Genomic DNA, 17,675 nt, shown 5'->3' on the forward strand with positions numbered 1-17,675 from the left:
CACGGTGCATCTGCATGAAGTGGTGACATTCTTCTCTTGCCTTTTTCAAGTGGCCTGTACAGCATCTGAAGAAGACATGGCCAGAAACAATATTGAGCTGAAATGGCTTGAAAGACGAAAGCTGTATTCCACATGGGGTGACTATATTGAATTTCAGTGTAGAAGAGGATATTCAAAGGACCCAGCGTCTTCCCCCCTCAGAGTGCAATGTATGGAGGGAAGGTTAGAATATCCACGGTGCAAGTCAGAAAGTAAGTCATTTCCACTCCAGCCACAGCTTAGGTGCTGCATTGTTGCATTTTAAGTGCTGAAGCCAATGGGAAGGTCTTGAGATTCCCTGGGGAAGCACCTGGGAGGAGTCAGGGTGTGGGAGAATCCTGTAAGCTGCAAGCATTGAGGGGCAGTGCCCTCAAGAAGCCATTGACTAGTGTACCTGAGCTGGAAAGACTCCTAGGGAGAGGGCTCTTAGGGGCTCTCAGCTGGTACTAACAGTTTCAGAGCATTGGTTGTCCAGTGTGAGGTCTACAGGCAAATAATGAAACTACTTTTTCCAGAGAACTGTACAGTGCATAGCAGGATGATGGAAACAAACAATGGCCGAACAAAGAGATATTGTCACAACTCAGGATAAAAAGGAGAGTTTCAGGCCTTTGAAAAAAGGGGCAGGCCACACAGGAGGATTACAAAGGTGTTATAAGGCTATGTAGGGAAAAGGTTAGAAAGGCCAAAGCCCACCTAGAACTTAACCTGGCTTTGGATGTTAAAAACAATAAAAAGCATTTCTATAAATATATTAGTAACAAGAGGAGGACTCAGGAGAATCTCCATCCTCTATTGGATGTGGAAGGTAACATAGTGACAAAGGCTGAGGAGAAGGCTGAGGTAATTAATGCCTTCTTTGCCTCAGTCTTCAGTAGTAGAGTAGTTTGTTCCCTGAGTACCCAGACCCCTGAGCTAGCAGATAGGGGCGGGGAGCAGAATGAAGCCCCCGCAATCCAAAGGGAGGTGGTGAGGGACCTGCTCCAACACCTGGATATAAACAAGTCTATGGGGCCAGATGGGATCCACCCGAGGGTACTGAGGGAGCTGGCAGAAGTGCTCACTGAGCCACTTCCCATCATTTACCAGCAGTCCTGGCAAACTGGGGAGGTCCCAGCTGATTGGCATCTAGCAAATGTGATGCCCACCCACAAGAAGGGCCGGCAGCATGATCCAGGGAACTACAGGCCTGTCAGTCTGACCTCGGTGCCTGGGAAGGTCATGGAACAGATCATCTTGAGTGCCATTATGTGGCACATGAAGGACACCCAGGCGATCAGGCCCAGCCAGCACAGGTTCATGAAAGGCAGGTCCTGCTTGACAAACCTGATCTCCTTCTATGACAAAGTGACCTGCTTAGTGGATGGGGGAAAGGCTGTGCGTGTTGTTTCCCTGGACTTTAGTAAGGCCTTTAATACAGCCTCCCACAGTATCCTCCTGGAGAAACTGGCTGCCCATGGCTTGGATGGGAGTACTCCCTGGCTGGGTTAAAATCTGGTGGGAGGGCCAGGCCCAGAGAGTGGTGGTAAATGGAGTTAAGTCCAGTTGGCAGCCAGTCACCAGTGGTGTCCCCCAGGGCCCGGTATTTGGACCAGTTCTCTTTAACATCTTTATCAATGACCTGGACAAGGGTATCGAGTCCAACCTCAGTAAATTTGCAGATGACACCAAGTTGGGTGGGAGTGTTGATCTGCTGGAGGGCAGAAAGACTTTGCAGAGGGATCTGGACAGGCTGGATCGATGGGCCAAGGCCAACGGGATGAGGTTTAACAAAGCCAGTGCCAGGCCCTGCACTTGGGTCACAACAACCCCATGCCGCACTACAGGCTTGGGGCAGAGTGGCTGGAGAGGCAGAAAAGGACCTGGGGGTGTTGGTTGACTGTCAGCTGAACATGAGCCAGCAGTGTGTCCAGGTGGCCAAGAAGGCCAACAGCATCCTGGCCTGTATCAAGAACAGTGTGGTGAGTAGGACTCGGGAGGTGATCATCCCCCTGTACTTAGCACTGGTGAGGCCCCACCTCGAGTGCTGTGTCCGGTTTTGGGCACCTTACCACAAAAAATACATTGAGGTGCTGGAGCAGGTCCAGAGATGGGCAATGAAGCTGGTGAGGGGTCTGGAGAATAAGTCTTATGAGGAGAAGCTGAGGGAGCTGGGTTTGTTCACCCTAGAGAAAAGGAGGCTGAGGGAAGACCTTATCGCTCTCTACAACTGCCTGAAAGGAGGCTGTAGAGAGGCAGGGGTCGGTCTCTTCTCCCAAGTCACAGGCAACAGGACAAGAGGAAATGGCCTCAAGTTGCGCCAGGGAGGTTCAGATTGGATATTACGAAAAATTTTTACACTGAAAGGGTTATTAAGCATTGGAATGGGCTGTCTAGGGAAGTGGTTGAGGCACCATCCCTGGAGGTATTTAAAAGATGGGTTGACATAGTGCTTAGTGACATGGTTTAGTGATGGTTTTTTATCAGAATTAGGTTGTTTAGGACTAGATGATCCTAAAGGTCCCTTCCAACCTAGACAATTCTATGATTCTATGAATATTTGACTGCAGTCATCATGGTGGTCGAGCACTTCCACCTATCTCTCTGGGGATTATATTTATTTGAATGTAAATGGCTGTACCGGGAAGTTTCATGCCCTAAGACATTCAGAGCACAGTGCATGGACGGAGTGATTAAGTATCCTGTATGTGGATGTAAGTGCTTGGTGCCAAGGACATGGAGGTGGGGTGGGGAGGGGATGCTGTGGGAGGCAGCTTTTCTGAAATTGCCTGTCCACTGCTCTGAGGAGCCCCTGTAGTGTGTAAGGCTTGGTCTTCACACCTTTTCCCCTTTTTCTCTTTAAGCTGCAGGACTGTTTGGATAAATGGAAATGGCATGAAGGAGCCCAGCTGTGGAAATGAAAGATCCCTCAACTGACCCAGTGATTTGATCTCAATTTTCCTGGCTTTTTCTGTTTTATTGTGCTTTGTTAGCTGATGCTCTGTCTTGAAATTTGTTGGGTTTTTTTCTTTTTATTAGTGAATGATTTTATTTACATTTTATCCACATTTTATCCATTTTTGTAAATGTATTTACATTTTGTAAATGTGTTTACATTTTATCTATCTGAATGCTCATGCTTACATTTTATCCATTCTATATTGATCTCACTGTTATTTTTATTACTGATTGTGTTCTTAAATAGGCTGGCTTTGGTGGCATACTGAGACAAGAATTAAAGCCCACAGGTAATTTGATCATCAGCAAGTAGAGTGTGTTTGGCTTTGTCTGCTCCTAGCTTCTTCTTTGTGTGCTTGCCTGGAAAATACCCTGGGGTCATGGCAGCACCTGATCAGGATGAGCAAGCGAGTGGAGTCTCCTTTAAATGACTCAAGGAAGTCTCTAGACCACAGAGTCAGTTCTTATGGGGGATTTGAGCCTCACTGACATTTGCTGGAAGGGCAAGATGCTGGGATGCAAGTAACTGGGATTTCTGAATGGAGGTGGGAATGTCTTCTTGGTTCAGGTCCTGGAACAGGACCTGCCACCCTTATATTTTCTAGGAGGGTTTGTGATGGTGTCTTGATGGGGCCAGGACCTTCTTGAATTTTTGGTAGTTGATCTGATGATAACACATTGCAGCTGCTGTGTGGGAACCGCTAACATGTTTGTGTGTCATTGATGTCTTGCTGGGTAGGGAAACGTTGAGGGAGTGTTTTTTACTGTCTCTTACCTATTGGGTTTTGTAGATGATATGCAGTTTCTTTACTGGCTGTTCACTTTTCTCAGATTTTTTTGAAAGGCAGTGGGGGCAGCCCACCTGGCACTATGCAGCAAGGAGTCATCTTGCATTGGCCTTCGGAGCCTTCATCTCAGAGGGTGTTTTTCTTTAACCTCATCTAATTCCACTAAGGTTGTGAAAATCAACTAAACCAGCATGCTGTATTTGCGTATAGTTAAAGGAGCCAATCTCAGTATTTATGTGGGGTATTAATACGGGTTGATTTCTCTCTAACAAAATGAAGCAAGAAATATTTCTTCTGTTGTTCCTTTTGCTGGATGACAACGGAGATTTCAGAACAGTTAAATCTTTGCTTTGGCAGCTCTGTAACCAAATAACCGGACGTATTTTTTTTTAGAATAAGGTGTGAAGAGAGCAAAGGTGAGCTGACTCCCTGAGCAGACACAGGTCTTTTGTTGCAGGGGCAACAGTTCAAGACCAGATAAATCAGCACTGAAGGTCCTCTAGAACAGTGGGCTCTAAAGTGGGGTGCATGCACCCCAAAGGGTTTGGAAGATGATCCATTGGGGTGCAGGAAGAAAATATTAAAACTTCTATTTATATTTATTTTTGTCAAAAAAAAACATACTAAGTTTTAGTCATATTGAATATTCACATTTGACAGTGGCAATTTCACTTGGACTGTATATGGTCTGTATGAGGGCTCCATGTCACATACGGTACCGATGTGTCCTGGGTGGAGAGTGGGTGCTCCACAATGCGGAGGTGTTCACAGCAGCACCCTCACTCATTCGTTTGCTTTCAGCATTTTGTAGTGCATCGTGGTTTATGTGTGCCCAGTTAACAACATTTGTGGATTATATTTAGTTTTACCCAAACTAACCCTCACAAAATGGACAAGTGGCTTAAAAAGATTCCTTGCAAAGGAACTGCAGACAGAAGATAACACACAAGCAAACAAGAAAATGGCAGAGCTGACAATCTACTCGCAGTATGAACTCATCAGCCACATTATGAGGTAAAAACGTCGTCTCTCTAATCACACATGACAGGAATTTGATAAAAAAAAAGAAGAAATGGTGAAGGCAGCTATTTGAAATATGCATTTAAATCTGCTATTGTTAATGATGTATTGTGCCTTAAGATATTAGCTAGTGCTATTAAGACATTTAAAAAATAAGCATCCAGAACATGAAGACAAACCTCTACAATATTTTTCAGTCATGCTTTGAGTTATGTCATACTCAATCCAGAACTTCACAAAATTTCACCAGACTTAAATGTCTGAAAGCTTCTTTTGAGGCTTCTCAATTGATAGCAAAAGACAAAAAGCCACATACCATTGGGGAAACGTGTTCTTCCCGCTGCAGTAAAAATGGCTGAAATAATATACAGAAGACAACATGATGACAAAGTAAAATGTAGTCTTTTGTCAGCAAATACTGTCAGACAATGCATAGAAGACCTGCTGGAGATCTGAAGAAACGGGTGTTGGAACAAATTATGCAGAGTGTGTGTCTGTGTGTGTGTTTAAAGGTCCACTTAAACTGAGTTTACCCAGTGTCATGCTGCGTTTCCACCTATGACAAATAGCTAAGGTGGAAAGCCAAGTACGTGAAGGCAAACACGATGACTAACATCACCTTTGCCTTGACAGTTGTCATGTTATTCTGTAACTTGTAGTTTTTCAAGACCATGGGTCATGTTAGTAGTGTAGGCTGTCACACAGTGGGCCACATAGCCCAGCTTTGATCTGTGAGGGCACTTGAATCTTCTTGGAGCCTGAGTCAATGAGCACATAGGCCTTCTAGTGCGAGATTATTTCTGCGTCTAGGAATTCATTGCATTTGCTCCCCTTGCCATCTTGTCATCATCTATTTTTCATAGACACAGGAATGATTAGGATGTAAAAACTCACACTGAGACGAATTTCTATGCATTTTGGCCTCAGCACAAATAGTTTCTGGACACCTAGAGGGAGGCAGATTAAAGTCACAGTGCCCAATACACCAATATTTACTGGTTAAAAACTTATCACCAGTCATTTTGTTTAACCAAGTTCTTACATTATTTCTTAACTGAGAAAGACTCACCAATTCACATTACAATCGTTGTTCATAACATCACCTAGAAATAAAACTATAGCAAACATCTAGTTCAGATTGATGTCACACAGCAAAAGTTCATTATATTAAATTGCTAAATCTCATTGTTATTTATCTTCATTTTTAAATACCGCTTTTAAAAGTCGTTGCTTTGTAATCCTTTGAAAACATTTCAAAACGCTATTGTAAATAGCGTGTAAGTGCTATTTTTATCAACTATCTTCCCGCCAAATGGTTGGCTGGATTTTGATTAAATAAGCAGAATTTGTCTATTTCTTGAATTCTGTAATTTCTTTGTTTTTTTATGTATTCACATAGCACTCACAAAAGCCTTGGAAAACCATAGAGTCTACATACATGCAATGATATCATAGAAAGATGGAGTTTAGAGATAAAATACAGAAGAGACCCTTACAGTGATTTTTTTTTATTAAAACATAATTAACAATGTTTATCTCACATTCATTTTAAGTCCTGAATTTTCTTCATATCTTCAGTCACACAACATGTTCAAAGGCAGAGCTCCACGAGTATCAATGTTTAAGTGTCATAGGAAATCATACAAGGTAGTTGGATTAGATATTTTAATAGTTAAAATGCTCTCAATTAGCAAAATAAAGATGCTTGCTTGACTTCTTTTTTTAAGAATAATAATTAACTACTGAGTAGAATTTGCATATTTTTAGGTTTTAAATGGTTTCATAGATCCACTAAACACGATTTTTAATATATATATATTTTTAATACTTGCTTTTTTCTTCTGGTCCCTCAAGCCTTGTCCTTTAGAGGCTTCTTACCTATGATAGGAGACATGGGAATTGTTAAGATGTAAAAAAAACTAGTCCTCTCTTTTCTCTCTGTAAAATTAGAGTTTAACATCATTTAACATCACAACACTGAAAGGCATGAAATTAAATCTCAATTTAGCTATATTCTGTAGTCACAAAAGCACTCATGCTATCAAAACCACCAACATCACACAAGGCACTACTTGCTCAGCATCTTCTCATCATGGCGCTTTGCTCAAGTCCTCCAGATTGTGACACATCCTCAAGTTTATCACTGTAAGCCTTACAATACTCCTCCGTCTTAGATTTTCCACGCATATGCCAATATTGCGTTCTGCTGCTGCATCCCCAGTCCGCAGATCACAAAGCACTTTCAATTCCCTCCCGCTTCAGCCCAGACCCAGTAATGCCACTGAATGCTCATTTCTCAAAGCTGACCGTAGCTATCTTGAAAATATGAGGCCATCTTAATTCAGCTGTTAATACCAGGTAAAGAACACGTACATATCTTTCCCATAGGCTTTCCTGAAGTCCATACTTATTTTCCTCTTTCAACACATCTTGGATACGCCAGCTGTCCTCTCTTACACTGCACTTGAAATAAAGTTGTACCAGTTTCTGCTCCAAAGTGGTTCTCTTTACAGTAAAATCCAACATAGTCCCCATGGTAAAAGTGAACTTGATTCTTATAGAACCCTTGCAGCAGCACATTGTTTTTTTCCATTTCATTTTGTGACAAAGTACACGGCTCTAAGAAAGAGACATAATCCATGTTAATCAATCAATCATTTTTGAAATGCATCATTTTGACAAGCCTACACTAAAACTGTAGATTATTTCCCATTCTCTTATTATACATGAAATCACTGTATTTTGGATACTGCAGGCATACCATATTTAAGAAAAAATCCAGACAAGCTTACACTTGCTGCTATTATCTCTGAAAAAAAAAAAATGAAGTTGAGATCTTAAAATCCCAGTTGACACTACTCAATTTATAAATTATAAGTATCTGAATTTAGAGAGAGTTGGAGTGGTTCAGCCTGGAGAAAAGGCGGCTCTGGGAGACCGTATTGCGCCCTTTCAATACTTAAAGGGGGCTTGTAAGAAAGATGGGGACAGATTTTTTAGCAGGGCCAGTTGCGATAGGGAAAGGAGTCATGGTTTTCAACTGAAAAAGGGTAGATTGAGACTAGATATAAGGAAGAAATATTTTACTCTGAGGGTGGGGAAACAGGTGGCCCAGAGAGGTGGTTGATGCCCTCATCCCTGGAAACATTCAAGATGAGGTTGGACGGGGCTCTGAGAAACCTGATCTAGTTGAAGAGGCCCCTGCTCGTTGCAGGGGGATTGGACTAGATGACCTTTAAAGGACCCTTCAAACCCAAACTATTCTATGAATTATAGAGAGAAATAAGTGCTTATTTATCTTAATCACTCCTACCTATACAAACTGGTGGTGAAGTCCACTGCCCTTCAGAACAGTAGATTCTCTCAGATCCTTGCAAAAAATAATAGTCAGAGCAACTATACTGAACTGAAGCACCACTGTCATACTGGGTCAGGGGTGGGAGAGTAAGAACTCCATTCGCAATAGAAGGTGGAGAGTCACATTTTTCTGTAGTAGCTGGAATTACATTAAAAAAAATTGAGAAATATTCAGCTTAAGAAGATAACAAATCAGCAGCTTTAAATGCCTGTCAACACTAGATATCTATCAACTCTCAGTGTCTTTTCTTACTATTGCATTATGTCTCAGATCAGAACGCAATCTCCTGCTTAATTCTAACCATAAGAAATCCCTTGTGTGCATTTAATTGTTTACAGTTGTCTTTCTACAGAGCTTTGAGAACAGCTTCTCCCTCCTTTCTACAGCCTTCTCCATCAAAGAAAGGTGGATTGTCTTTCCATGCTTGGATATATTTAACAACATAACTGTCTTGTGCAAGGATATCTGTGTGCATCTGTACTGCTGAATCCTAACCATCTGTTATTTACAACAGATTCTAGGCCTGCAGTGCCAAAGCAAATTGTTTCTAAACAGGTCTAAGATTGATTGATTAAAAAGGCAATAAAAAAAAAAAAAAAAATTGTTTTACCTTGCTTAATGCATTCTGGATATTTCAGTCTGCCATGGTTACAGTGTGTCCTCCCAGGAGACGGAATGGTAGTCTGGAGAAAATTGTATCCCTGTTTACATTCAAACTCTACAAGATCGCCATGTAGGAAAATTAATTCTTCCTGTCTCCATTTCAACTCTATGTTGTTGCTGTTCATGTCAGTTACATTAAGAGTGCATGGTTCTAGGAAATTTAAGAAAGGATACTAGTAAAATACAATTATTTCATTACAGGAAGGAAGGAAAGATAAAAAACTCTTGCAGATGATCAGAAGTAGTATTCCTGCTAGTATTGGTAAATTCTTAATAGGAGTTCTGTCCATTGTTTTGAACAGCACACATAGGAGCAACACAGAAAAAATTAGAAAGTCCAGAAAGAAATAATAGATGTAAAGACACATAATAAAAACAAAGGCTGAAGGTTTAAAAAAGAAAGTCCAAGAAGTCATTGTATTCCTTGTTAATCATATCTAAAAAGCCATTTTGGCGATGGCTGCAGTCTTTCCTTCTAAACATCTATTGAAGGACCGGAAGAAACTCACTGAATGGAGAGTATGAAAGAAAGACATTAGAGAATCCTGTTAGGTAACAGGGTTAGATACATTCAAGAACAGCTTACTCAGGAAAACAGAGGAATCAATTTAATTGAGTGTTTGTAAGAACAGGCCAGAGGACACCTAGGAGGAGTGGCCTAGGTACACTTGATTTTGGTTCATCCTCTTGTTTCTGGAATCTTTATTAACTCAAATAAAAGAGAAAAGGTGGTCATGAAAGATGATCTAGAATATCTTTCCAGTTTTACCTTTCTGTATTTGGTATGACAGAACTACTTCTTACAAGACTTACCTAAGCAAGTTGGTTGTTCCGTCCAGTTTCCTTGTTTGCAGTAAACAGTACTAGGTCCATCCAAAGAATGGTAACGCTGACAACCATATTCTACTGAGGAACCATTTTTGTAACTCGTCAATAGTGGACCAAGAACACCACCATTTTTAATCACAGGTGGAGAGGTACAGTTTTGCTGCATTTCTAATACAAGGTAGGGAGATAGGTAATTAGATCTTTAAAACAATGTTAACACTGGCAAAAGTATCAGACTAGCAATAGACCGAGCAAAAATTTACATACAAATAAAAGTTAAACCAATATAATTTCATTTTCAGAAACTCTACACTTGCCTTACTGAATTGCAGACAGGCATTCTATTTCTCTCTAGACTCCTCATCTGTGTCCACTCTTGACTCTTGCTGGTTTATACTCAATATAGATCTGTTCTTTTTCTGTGATGAGACCCTCTTTATACGTTGCTTAAAATGTTTAGCCCATGTGTGGTTCAAAAGAAACAAAAGAAACCTCACTGGAACTATTAATCAAAGGAACAGCAAAATATTCCTGAATTTGCATGTTCAGACAACATTAACAGAAGGCATACAAAACAACTGGAGGTAAATACAGCAGAGGCTTATAGGTGTAGTTTGTAATTACTAGAAACAAGCAACAATGGCCTTTCATTCAGACTGCTACATTGACATCTGTAACACATACAAACATTTTCAAGAGTAATGAACTGTACTACAGCAAAAGAGTAGTAGGAGTTGTCATGAAATGCCTATAGTAGCATTGGAGAGTATTGAAGTCCCTTTTAAATAGAAAAGCAATGTTCACCTACTCGTATCTTCACTGTGGTATGTTTTGCTTGCCCGTACTGCTGCCTGTTCCTCAAGTGACGGTGGTGCCTCAGATTCCTGTTTATCCATAGTTCCTATAACCATAGCAGAAACTTAGAACCACTTTTCTCAGAAATAACTCATTTTCAAATACCAAAACGGACAGATAGTGATGCATTGTAAGATGTAATAAAATCAATATTCCAGGGGAGAACTACACAACACAGATGTCAGTTGAATTCTCCTACCTCAACCTTTCTTTTTAATCTGTGAACAATGGATTGTCTGCAAATTATGCAGCACTTTCTCGCAAGCATTTTAACAGAAGACGACAAACAGTTTTGCAGATAAGGAAACTAAAGCTCTCCAGAAAGCTAAGGCATTGCTTGAAGAATTTTTTCTATTCAGTTGTCAGTCTTCTCAAAAGTACTAACCGATACAAAGAGGGGGTGATGTCCATTTTCCCTTTTCACATCGGATTTCCTCAGATCCTCTTATTTCAAAGGTACTTTGACACTGTATACGAACTTTGTCTCCATTATGATAAGTTCTTCTAACTGTGATGATGTGGGCATGAGGAGGAAGCGGTGGTGGAGGGCATTTATTTTTTACATCTGAAAATAAAAAAAATGCATATTGTTTTCTCACTAATCAAAACCACACACCCAATTAGTTTTACTAGACAGCATGCACGGCTATCACTCAAAAGACATTTTTGGTTGATCCAGAGTATTTGCTTACTCCCATTTTCTTAACAAAACAGGAGACAAGAACAAAAACGTAATTTTATATTCAACAAATATAAAAATAGAGATGTTATGCTATTGCACTGCTATAAACAAATTTGTAATTCCTCCACATAAACTCAATAAAAAGTTCTTTAAAATAGGAAATAGAAGATTCAGGAAATAGAGATTTCCCGTACCCTCCAATGATGTAATATTTAAAGCAGTTTATGTATGAATTCTAATGCTACAGAAGCAGCAATAATCACAGCCTATTTCCTCTCCCCAAATTAAGTTTGTGATTACTGTATCCTCAAAACTAGATCTAGGCCATGTTTTCATTCTCCTGAGCACCCCACCTTCCCTGCATTCAATCAAGAAAAATTCCTGCTGTGTCATCAGAATAAATACAGGGCTGGGGTCCTAACACATACCATTTAATTGAGAGATTCTAGTGCATTTTAAATGCTACTGCATCTTCTAGGAAAGGAAGACGAATTTCATCTTTATAGGCAATCATATAGTTTTCTACAAGATTAGCTATAAAGGAATTACAAAACATTAATTTTACTGAAAACTGTGCTTAAGAGATCTACATTTTTCAAAGTCTATATATATATATTTTTTTTAATCTCAAGCACCCCCAGATGATTATTTGCTTTAGAAAACATACTTCACAGCGAAAAATCCTGTAAAAATATATTGGAAAAGAATACCATAGATTTATCTTAAACCAATAAAAATGTTTCATAGTCCCATCCTCTGTCATCGACACCAGGCATCCCTTATATATAAAGCAGAGAAGTTGTTACCATGATGCAGTGAGATCTCCTAAAGCTCAGAAGTAATCCTCATAAAGGGGACAATATCCAGGATAAGACTATGACCCGTAACTATCAAGGTACGTTGAACAATATGATAAATTCTAAGCTAGTCTAAATGTCGACTGTACTGTTTTCTGTGGTCTCATCTGGTTCACTGGACCTTTCATTCTTTTGAAGGTTTATTTTCTGATAATCTCCAATATCGCCCAATGACTGGGGATGTGACAGTAATTGCTAAAGGTGTGTTTCTGTCTTCAGGATAACCCTTCTAGTGAATTCTGCTGCAAACATGTACAGTTTGGTGAAGCTGTAAAACTCTGAAAAGTACATTTTTCTCAATTTCCAATTTCGCAATTCCCAAGCTCCAAAGAAACCTGTTAAAAGGCACGAAGAAGAAAATTTGGAAGAGGCATGTTACCACCTCACAAGGTGGAATTAAACATACTTGATTAAACCTTCATGTAATCTGACTGTGGTTTAGCTTGAGCTTCAGGGTCTGAAAAGCTTCTCTGTCTTTGTTGGTTCCCACTTCTTCAGGATACAAAGTACAGAGAAACAACAAGAGACAGTATCTGCTCTATTGTTAGAGTCCACCAAAAACTAATTCCTATTATCATTGCCCCCCTCCCTGCTACCTTGGTTCCATGTCTTTCACCTACCACTTGATTTCTATTTAGGATGTGAACTGGTACAAAAAGCATATTTTTATTTTGTATTCATAATACGTTTTGTGGAAGAAGGTTCCAGTACTTCACTAAGAATTTGTCATAGTAAAACTATAACAATAACGTACCTTCACAAACTGGGGGGCTTGGATGCCATCCAAAATAATAACATTGAATTAGGTCAAATTCACTGACAGAATAACTTTCCTCACAGAAAAAGTGAACTACATCTCCCTCTTCATAGATTTTCTTCACAGGATAGAAACCTCCATGTGCTATTGCACTCAGAGAGGAGCAAGTTATTTCTGGAAAGAAAAGACACAGCAGTGAAAACCGGTTCAGGAAGGCTTTCCCCACCCCCAACAGCTTATAAAACAAGCCTTTTTGTAAATTTTTGTTCATTTATAGAATAAATCACATTTCAAACAGAATTACTTTCCAGCCCATTACATACTAGTGCAGTTTGGAGTAAGGGACCACCCATGTGCTAGACACACTGCTTCTTCTGTAGTGTTTCCTCCTGCAGTATGAAATCCCTCATCACATTTGTATCGCAGCGTTTCATTCAGTCGAAGCTCTTGTTGGGCTGTGAAGTAGCTGCCGTGATGTAAATTGGGTACTTGACATGACTCTTAAATAAATAAAGCATATGCATAATATTAATTGCTCTTTTCATTTCAAGTGAAATGAAAACTTCTAAAATTTTCCTTAGATACACCTTAAAAGTAGCGATATCTGAAGCAAAAATCTCTGCAAGTAATGAATAATTAAAAATGCAGTACTTGTATAAAGTTTTCCAGTCTTGATTTGGGAAGACAGTTTGGATAGCAATAGATTTATTTGAACCAATGCAATTTCATCTATACTGATTCCTTCTACGGATAATTTTATCTATACCAATTCATAAAACAAGCAGCATGTGAAATCTGACAACTGCATTGCAAGCGGCACAGCTGACAACCTGCTTTAGAACAACTCAAACGATAACCTAACACAGGCAGTTTGGCCCTGTGGGTACAGCAAGAACAGCAGAATTATAGGTATATAAGACAGATTAAAAAGGAGAAAAACGCAGAGTCCTACCAAATTTTTTGGTGCAGCGTGGCTGGGAGGACCATCCTTCTGGCCGACATTGTACTATATCTTCAGTGCCGCCGCTTGGAGTGTGGTAGCCTGGATTACATTTGTATTGCAGTTTCTCCTCTATTTTGAAGTACATTTCTGTACTGTAAAAAAAGCCATTTTCCAAGAGAGGCTTGTTACATTTTTCTAAAAGAAAGGAGACAGCTTGGTTAGAAAGAAAGAATTAATTGAATATTTTTATTCTCTGATAAGCAAGAGAAGGGGCTTTTAGTCATCCTGATCTAATCTTGTTTGCTTGACCTATTAAAGAAACTCTACCACAATCATCAAACAATACATGAAACCGATGGTAATAACATCAAACACAACAACCAAGGAGTACAGAGCTAAGGAAGCTCTAGAGAATATACATCTGAGAGGAAATTGTCCAGTAGTTTTCCCAAAATAAGGAAACTGGGCAACTTTCTTGGATTTCTTATAAAAGCACATATGGTAAAAGCCCTTAAAACATGTATTCTTGTAAAATATTCCATATCTAAACATTTGTAGTTTGTATACACAAAGAACTGATTCCACCATGTTGCCCTAACTTACTCATTTGATCCCTCCTGCTACACAGCTTCTGTTCCTGTATGGTCAAGGAAACCCAGCTAGAAGTTTCCTGCTAGAAGCAATGATGAGGTCAATAAAGCTCACTCACTGTAGCATCGTGGCAGCGGAGACCATCCATTTGCTGTACAAGTTATTCTTCCGTCTTGAGTCCCAGTTTCAGTTGTATAACCAACCATACAAGAATAGGAAAGCTTTTTTTCCTTATGCATAGGGAAATAGTAACTTTTGAAATTATAATAGTACTGGCCAATCTTTCCATTTTCTATGTGCGGCAAATCACAAGGTTTATCTGCAAAAAGATAAATATATTTCTCACTAAAAATCTCAGCCCAGACATGATTTTTTTTTTTTTTGCATTAATTTATTTAATATCAGTTTGACTGATCCAGTCTTTCAAACAAGGCGAGTGGAATTCTGAATACTTACAAGCATGAAGGGTCTGGTAAGACTCACTGAAATTAAGAGATATTGCAATTATATCAGCTTTTGTTCTTTACGTTCACAGGAACATCAGCTGTAGAACGAAACTTCCTATTAGGAGTTGGGCAAAACTGATGCAGGACACATTTATTTGACTCTTTTTTTGGCCCAGAAGATGTAAGCACGAGCACCCTTTACTGCATAAACATACTGATGCCCGCTCTAAAATCCAGTGGCAGCAGTGTGAAGCTGAGCTATGCCACAGCTGCTCATGCAGCAAATGTTACCAGACCAGTACGACAAACTGCCGGGGGCAACACAGGAGTTAAACCTGCTGAAGAAAGGGAACTTAAGAACAGAGCCAATGGAAAAGAAAGAAGAAATGGAGTCTAAGGAAAGAACAAGCAGAACCGCAATTAAAAAAAATCCAAACCAGCAAAAGGAAAAAACCTTTAAAAGGAGTGGTGCTGAATACGACATTAACTGATAAAGAAAAAAAAAAACACAAAATAAAACAAAACCCAACAAAAAAACAATCCTTCAGTTTTGATTTCTTGTAAAATTATCCTTTGGGTTTCAAGAATTCTCTCCACGGCACTATAAGGCAAACTAACCAGAAGAATCAAGTTTTAAAAACTGAATCACCACCTATGAATCTCATAATTGGGCAGAATTTTCCCACAAGTCGGCACTGCTGCATTCACTCTACATGTATTAGAACTAAAATAACAAACTATTGTTCCTCCACTCAATAATAAACATACTGATATGTTTATATAGTAAACATACTAGAATTTACTGCATTGACTAGAATTTTCTGCAAATTTAGTATTTTTACTAAATAGAAAGTGTCAAGATGTTTTTGTTAATAACCTCCTTCCTCATACAGCCACTGCATCACATCTAAATAAAAAAAAAAAAAACCACCCCAAAACCAAACAAAACCACCAAACCTGAGGTTAATTAAGATTTTTAGTAATTAAAAGACAGAAATGGTTGCCACCTACATATCTTTTGTTTGACTTTCCAAAGTGTATCAGTGTAATTTCAACTGTTTTCATAAAGTCAGAACTCTAGCAAAGACAGCGGTAGTTGCAACAAATGTTGGAGTTAAATATACATTAGCAGATACCACATGAAATGCATCTTTTTCAATTAATGGAGGTGTACCCTCATACACAGTTCACAGCTTTATGAACTTGCAGAGTACAACTTTGCAAGTGGTATGCAAACTATATAAACACAGGAATTTTAAGCAATACTGAAAATAGGGAGAGGAAACGCAGACCCCATCCCAGACTGGCTTCTGTGGGTTCCATTTAACTTCCACTCTTTTGCATTGTGACAAGCCAAAACACTTCAATCACCAAGACACTTAGTACAACATATAAAATGTTTTAATAGTACAAAATTTAATTTGTATTAAGTGTCTCAAACCTACTCAAATAAATTTCAAAAGAAACGTTTTTCTGAATAAAAGTCTGAACCTTTCAATATTACAGCTTTTGAATCTGTAGCCCTGAGCTACAGCGACAGTTGAATCATGATCATCAGCCATCTCACAACAAAATTACATTTAAAAAACAGTATTTACTCTTGCTAAAGATAAGAAAGAATTAACTTACTTTAGACTGCATGTTCTAGATTCAATGTGCATTTATTAACAGTAGCATTCAGTGTATTTACCTTCTGCAAAGAGTTTGCCTGAGTACATCATAACTAGCAAGAAAAAACAGCTTTTAAATCTCATCTTCGTTACTGCCTCCATCAACAATTTCCAGCACCTGTGAAAACTCTATAAGTATTACTTTTGTAAATAATTAACTGGATATTCAACGGGATCCACGAATGACTTGGTGTCCCTGGTATTTTGTAACATGTTATTTCACTGAACACTAATTTCATTTATTTTAGTTCTCCAAATACCTTAACACTAGACTCACAGAATTCAGCTTCCATTTGACATGCTTTACATCAGTAAAGAGGACAGAATTTATCATTTCACAGTGAAAGCAGGCAACAACCTTGTGGAATAATTTAAACTAATTGAACACCGTTCCCTTCAGAACCTCCTGAGTTCCAGGTTTAAAGGGCATTCTGTTATCACATTATTTACCTTGGCTGAAATAGGAGGAAACAGAAAATTCCCCCCATCCTCCAGCCTACCCCCATAGAACCAGTCAGTTGCATTTTATATATTATTCATTCTGGAGGCTCTTACGTTAAGTACACACCCACTAGTATTATCTGACTGTTGGGTTCTGTTGTATACAGATAGCCCCCTTTGAGTCTTTTTTTAAACAAACAAACAAAAAAAGGATCTTATTTACAATGCATTATCACCCAACTGACTAATGGCTACCAGTTGATGTAGCATCACATTCCAGCCTTGGGAGGCATAATCTTAATTTTGGGAGTGGAAGGGTATGATTTTACAGTTTGCGTTTTCCTGGCCTTGCTTGAAGAAAATGCAGTTCCAAGGTACCAATTTCTAAATTCACCCTTACAACATCCCATTGTTCCATTATAATCTTGTATTGTTTAAAAAAAATGGGAATTTCTAAAAAAAAAAAAAATAAATAAAAAATAAAAAAAAAATAGTTTTCCCTACAGTCACATATGATCCCTGAAAATCTTACTAGAAAGTAAACTCAAGCTCCCCCAAAACAGTAGCCAGGTTTGAAATCCACAGACTACGCCTCTCTTCCTACTTACACCTCTCTAGATCAGACAAGCCAGCATACCTGTCCCACACAAACAACTGGTTTTAATAGCATTCTACAAGATTTAATCAGTGAGGAATACCATGCTACTTGTAAGATTCACAGTGTGTGATAACAATCTGTGTGTGATAACAAAACATTATTGCACTAATGAAATTTCAGGGCTTATGATTTTATTGTACAA

At 39.0% G+C, this 17,675-nt stretch overlaps 2 protein-coding genes across 2 annotated transcripts in view; one reads left to right on the top strand and one right to left on the bottom strand.

Annotated features, from left to right (window-relative positions):
- CFH (complement factor H) overlaps positions 1-3,283 on the top strand; it is a 35,203-nt gene extending 31,920 nt beyond the window's left edge. Inside the window, exons 20-21 of the mRNA XM_074152414.1 lie at positions 51-251; positions 2,883-3,283. Of these exons, the coding sequence (XP_074008515.1) occupies positions 51-251; positions 2,883-2,902 (221 nt within the window). The 3' untranslated portion in view covers positions 2,903-3,283. The remainder of the gene's footprint in view (positions 1-50; positions 252-2,882) is intronic.
- A 3,908-nt stretch (positions 3,284-7,191) lies between these two features.
- Positions 7,192-16,536, bottom strand: LOC141467096 (coagulation factor XIII B chain-like). Its single transcript, XM_074151415.1, has 11 exons — positions 16,455-16,536; positions 14,437-14,637; positions 13,737-13,922; positions 13,108-13,284; positions 12,782-12,958; positions 10,874-11,053; positions 10,442-10,534; positions 9,619-9,801; positions 8,753-8,956; positions 8,098-8,280; positions 7,192-7,403 (listed from the first exon to the last, which is right to left on the bottom strand). The coding sequence occupies exons 1-11, from the start codon at positions 16,534-16,536 to the stop codon at positions 7,192-7,194; spliced, it is 1,878 nt and encodes a 625-aa protein (XP_074007516.1).
- Between the last annotated feature and the right edge of the window lie 1,139 nt (positions 16,537-17,675).

Source organism: Numenius arquata, chromosome 8 (genome assembly GCF_964106895.1).
Source record: "Numenius arquata chromosome 8, bNumArq3.hap1.1, whole genome shotgun sequence".
NCBI lineage: Eukaryota > Metazoa > Chordata > Aves > Charadriiformes > Scolopacidae > Numenius > Numenius arquata.

Excerpts from the sequence above, each read along its gene's own strand:
- LOC141467096 (XM_074151415.1), bottom strand. The coding sequence starts at position 16,536 with ATGGAGGCAGTAACGAAGATGAGATTTAAAAGCTGTTTTTTCTTGCTA. Across the intron at positions 12,959-13,107 it reads CCTTACTCCAAACTGCACTA|AAATAACTTGCTCCTCTCTG; the intron begins GTATGTAATGGG and ends TTTTCTTTCCAG. Across the intron at positions 8,281-8,752 it reads TCCAGAATGCATTAAGCAAG|CTACTACAGAAAAATGTGAC; the intron begins GTAAAACAATTT and ends ATGTAATTCCAG.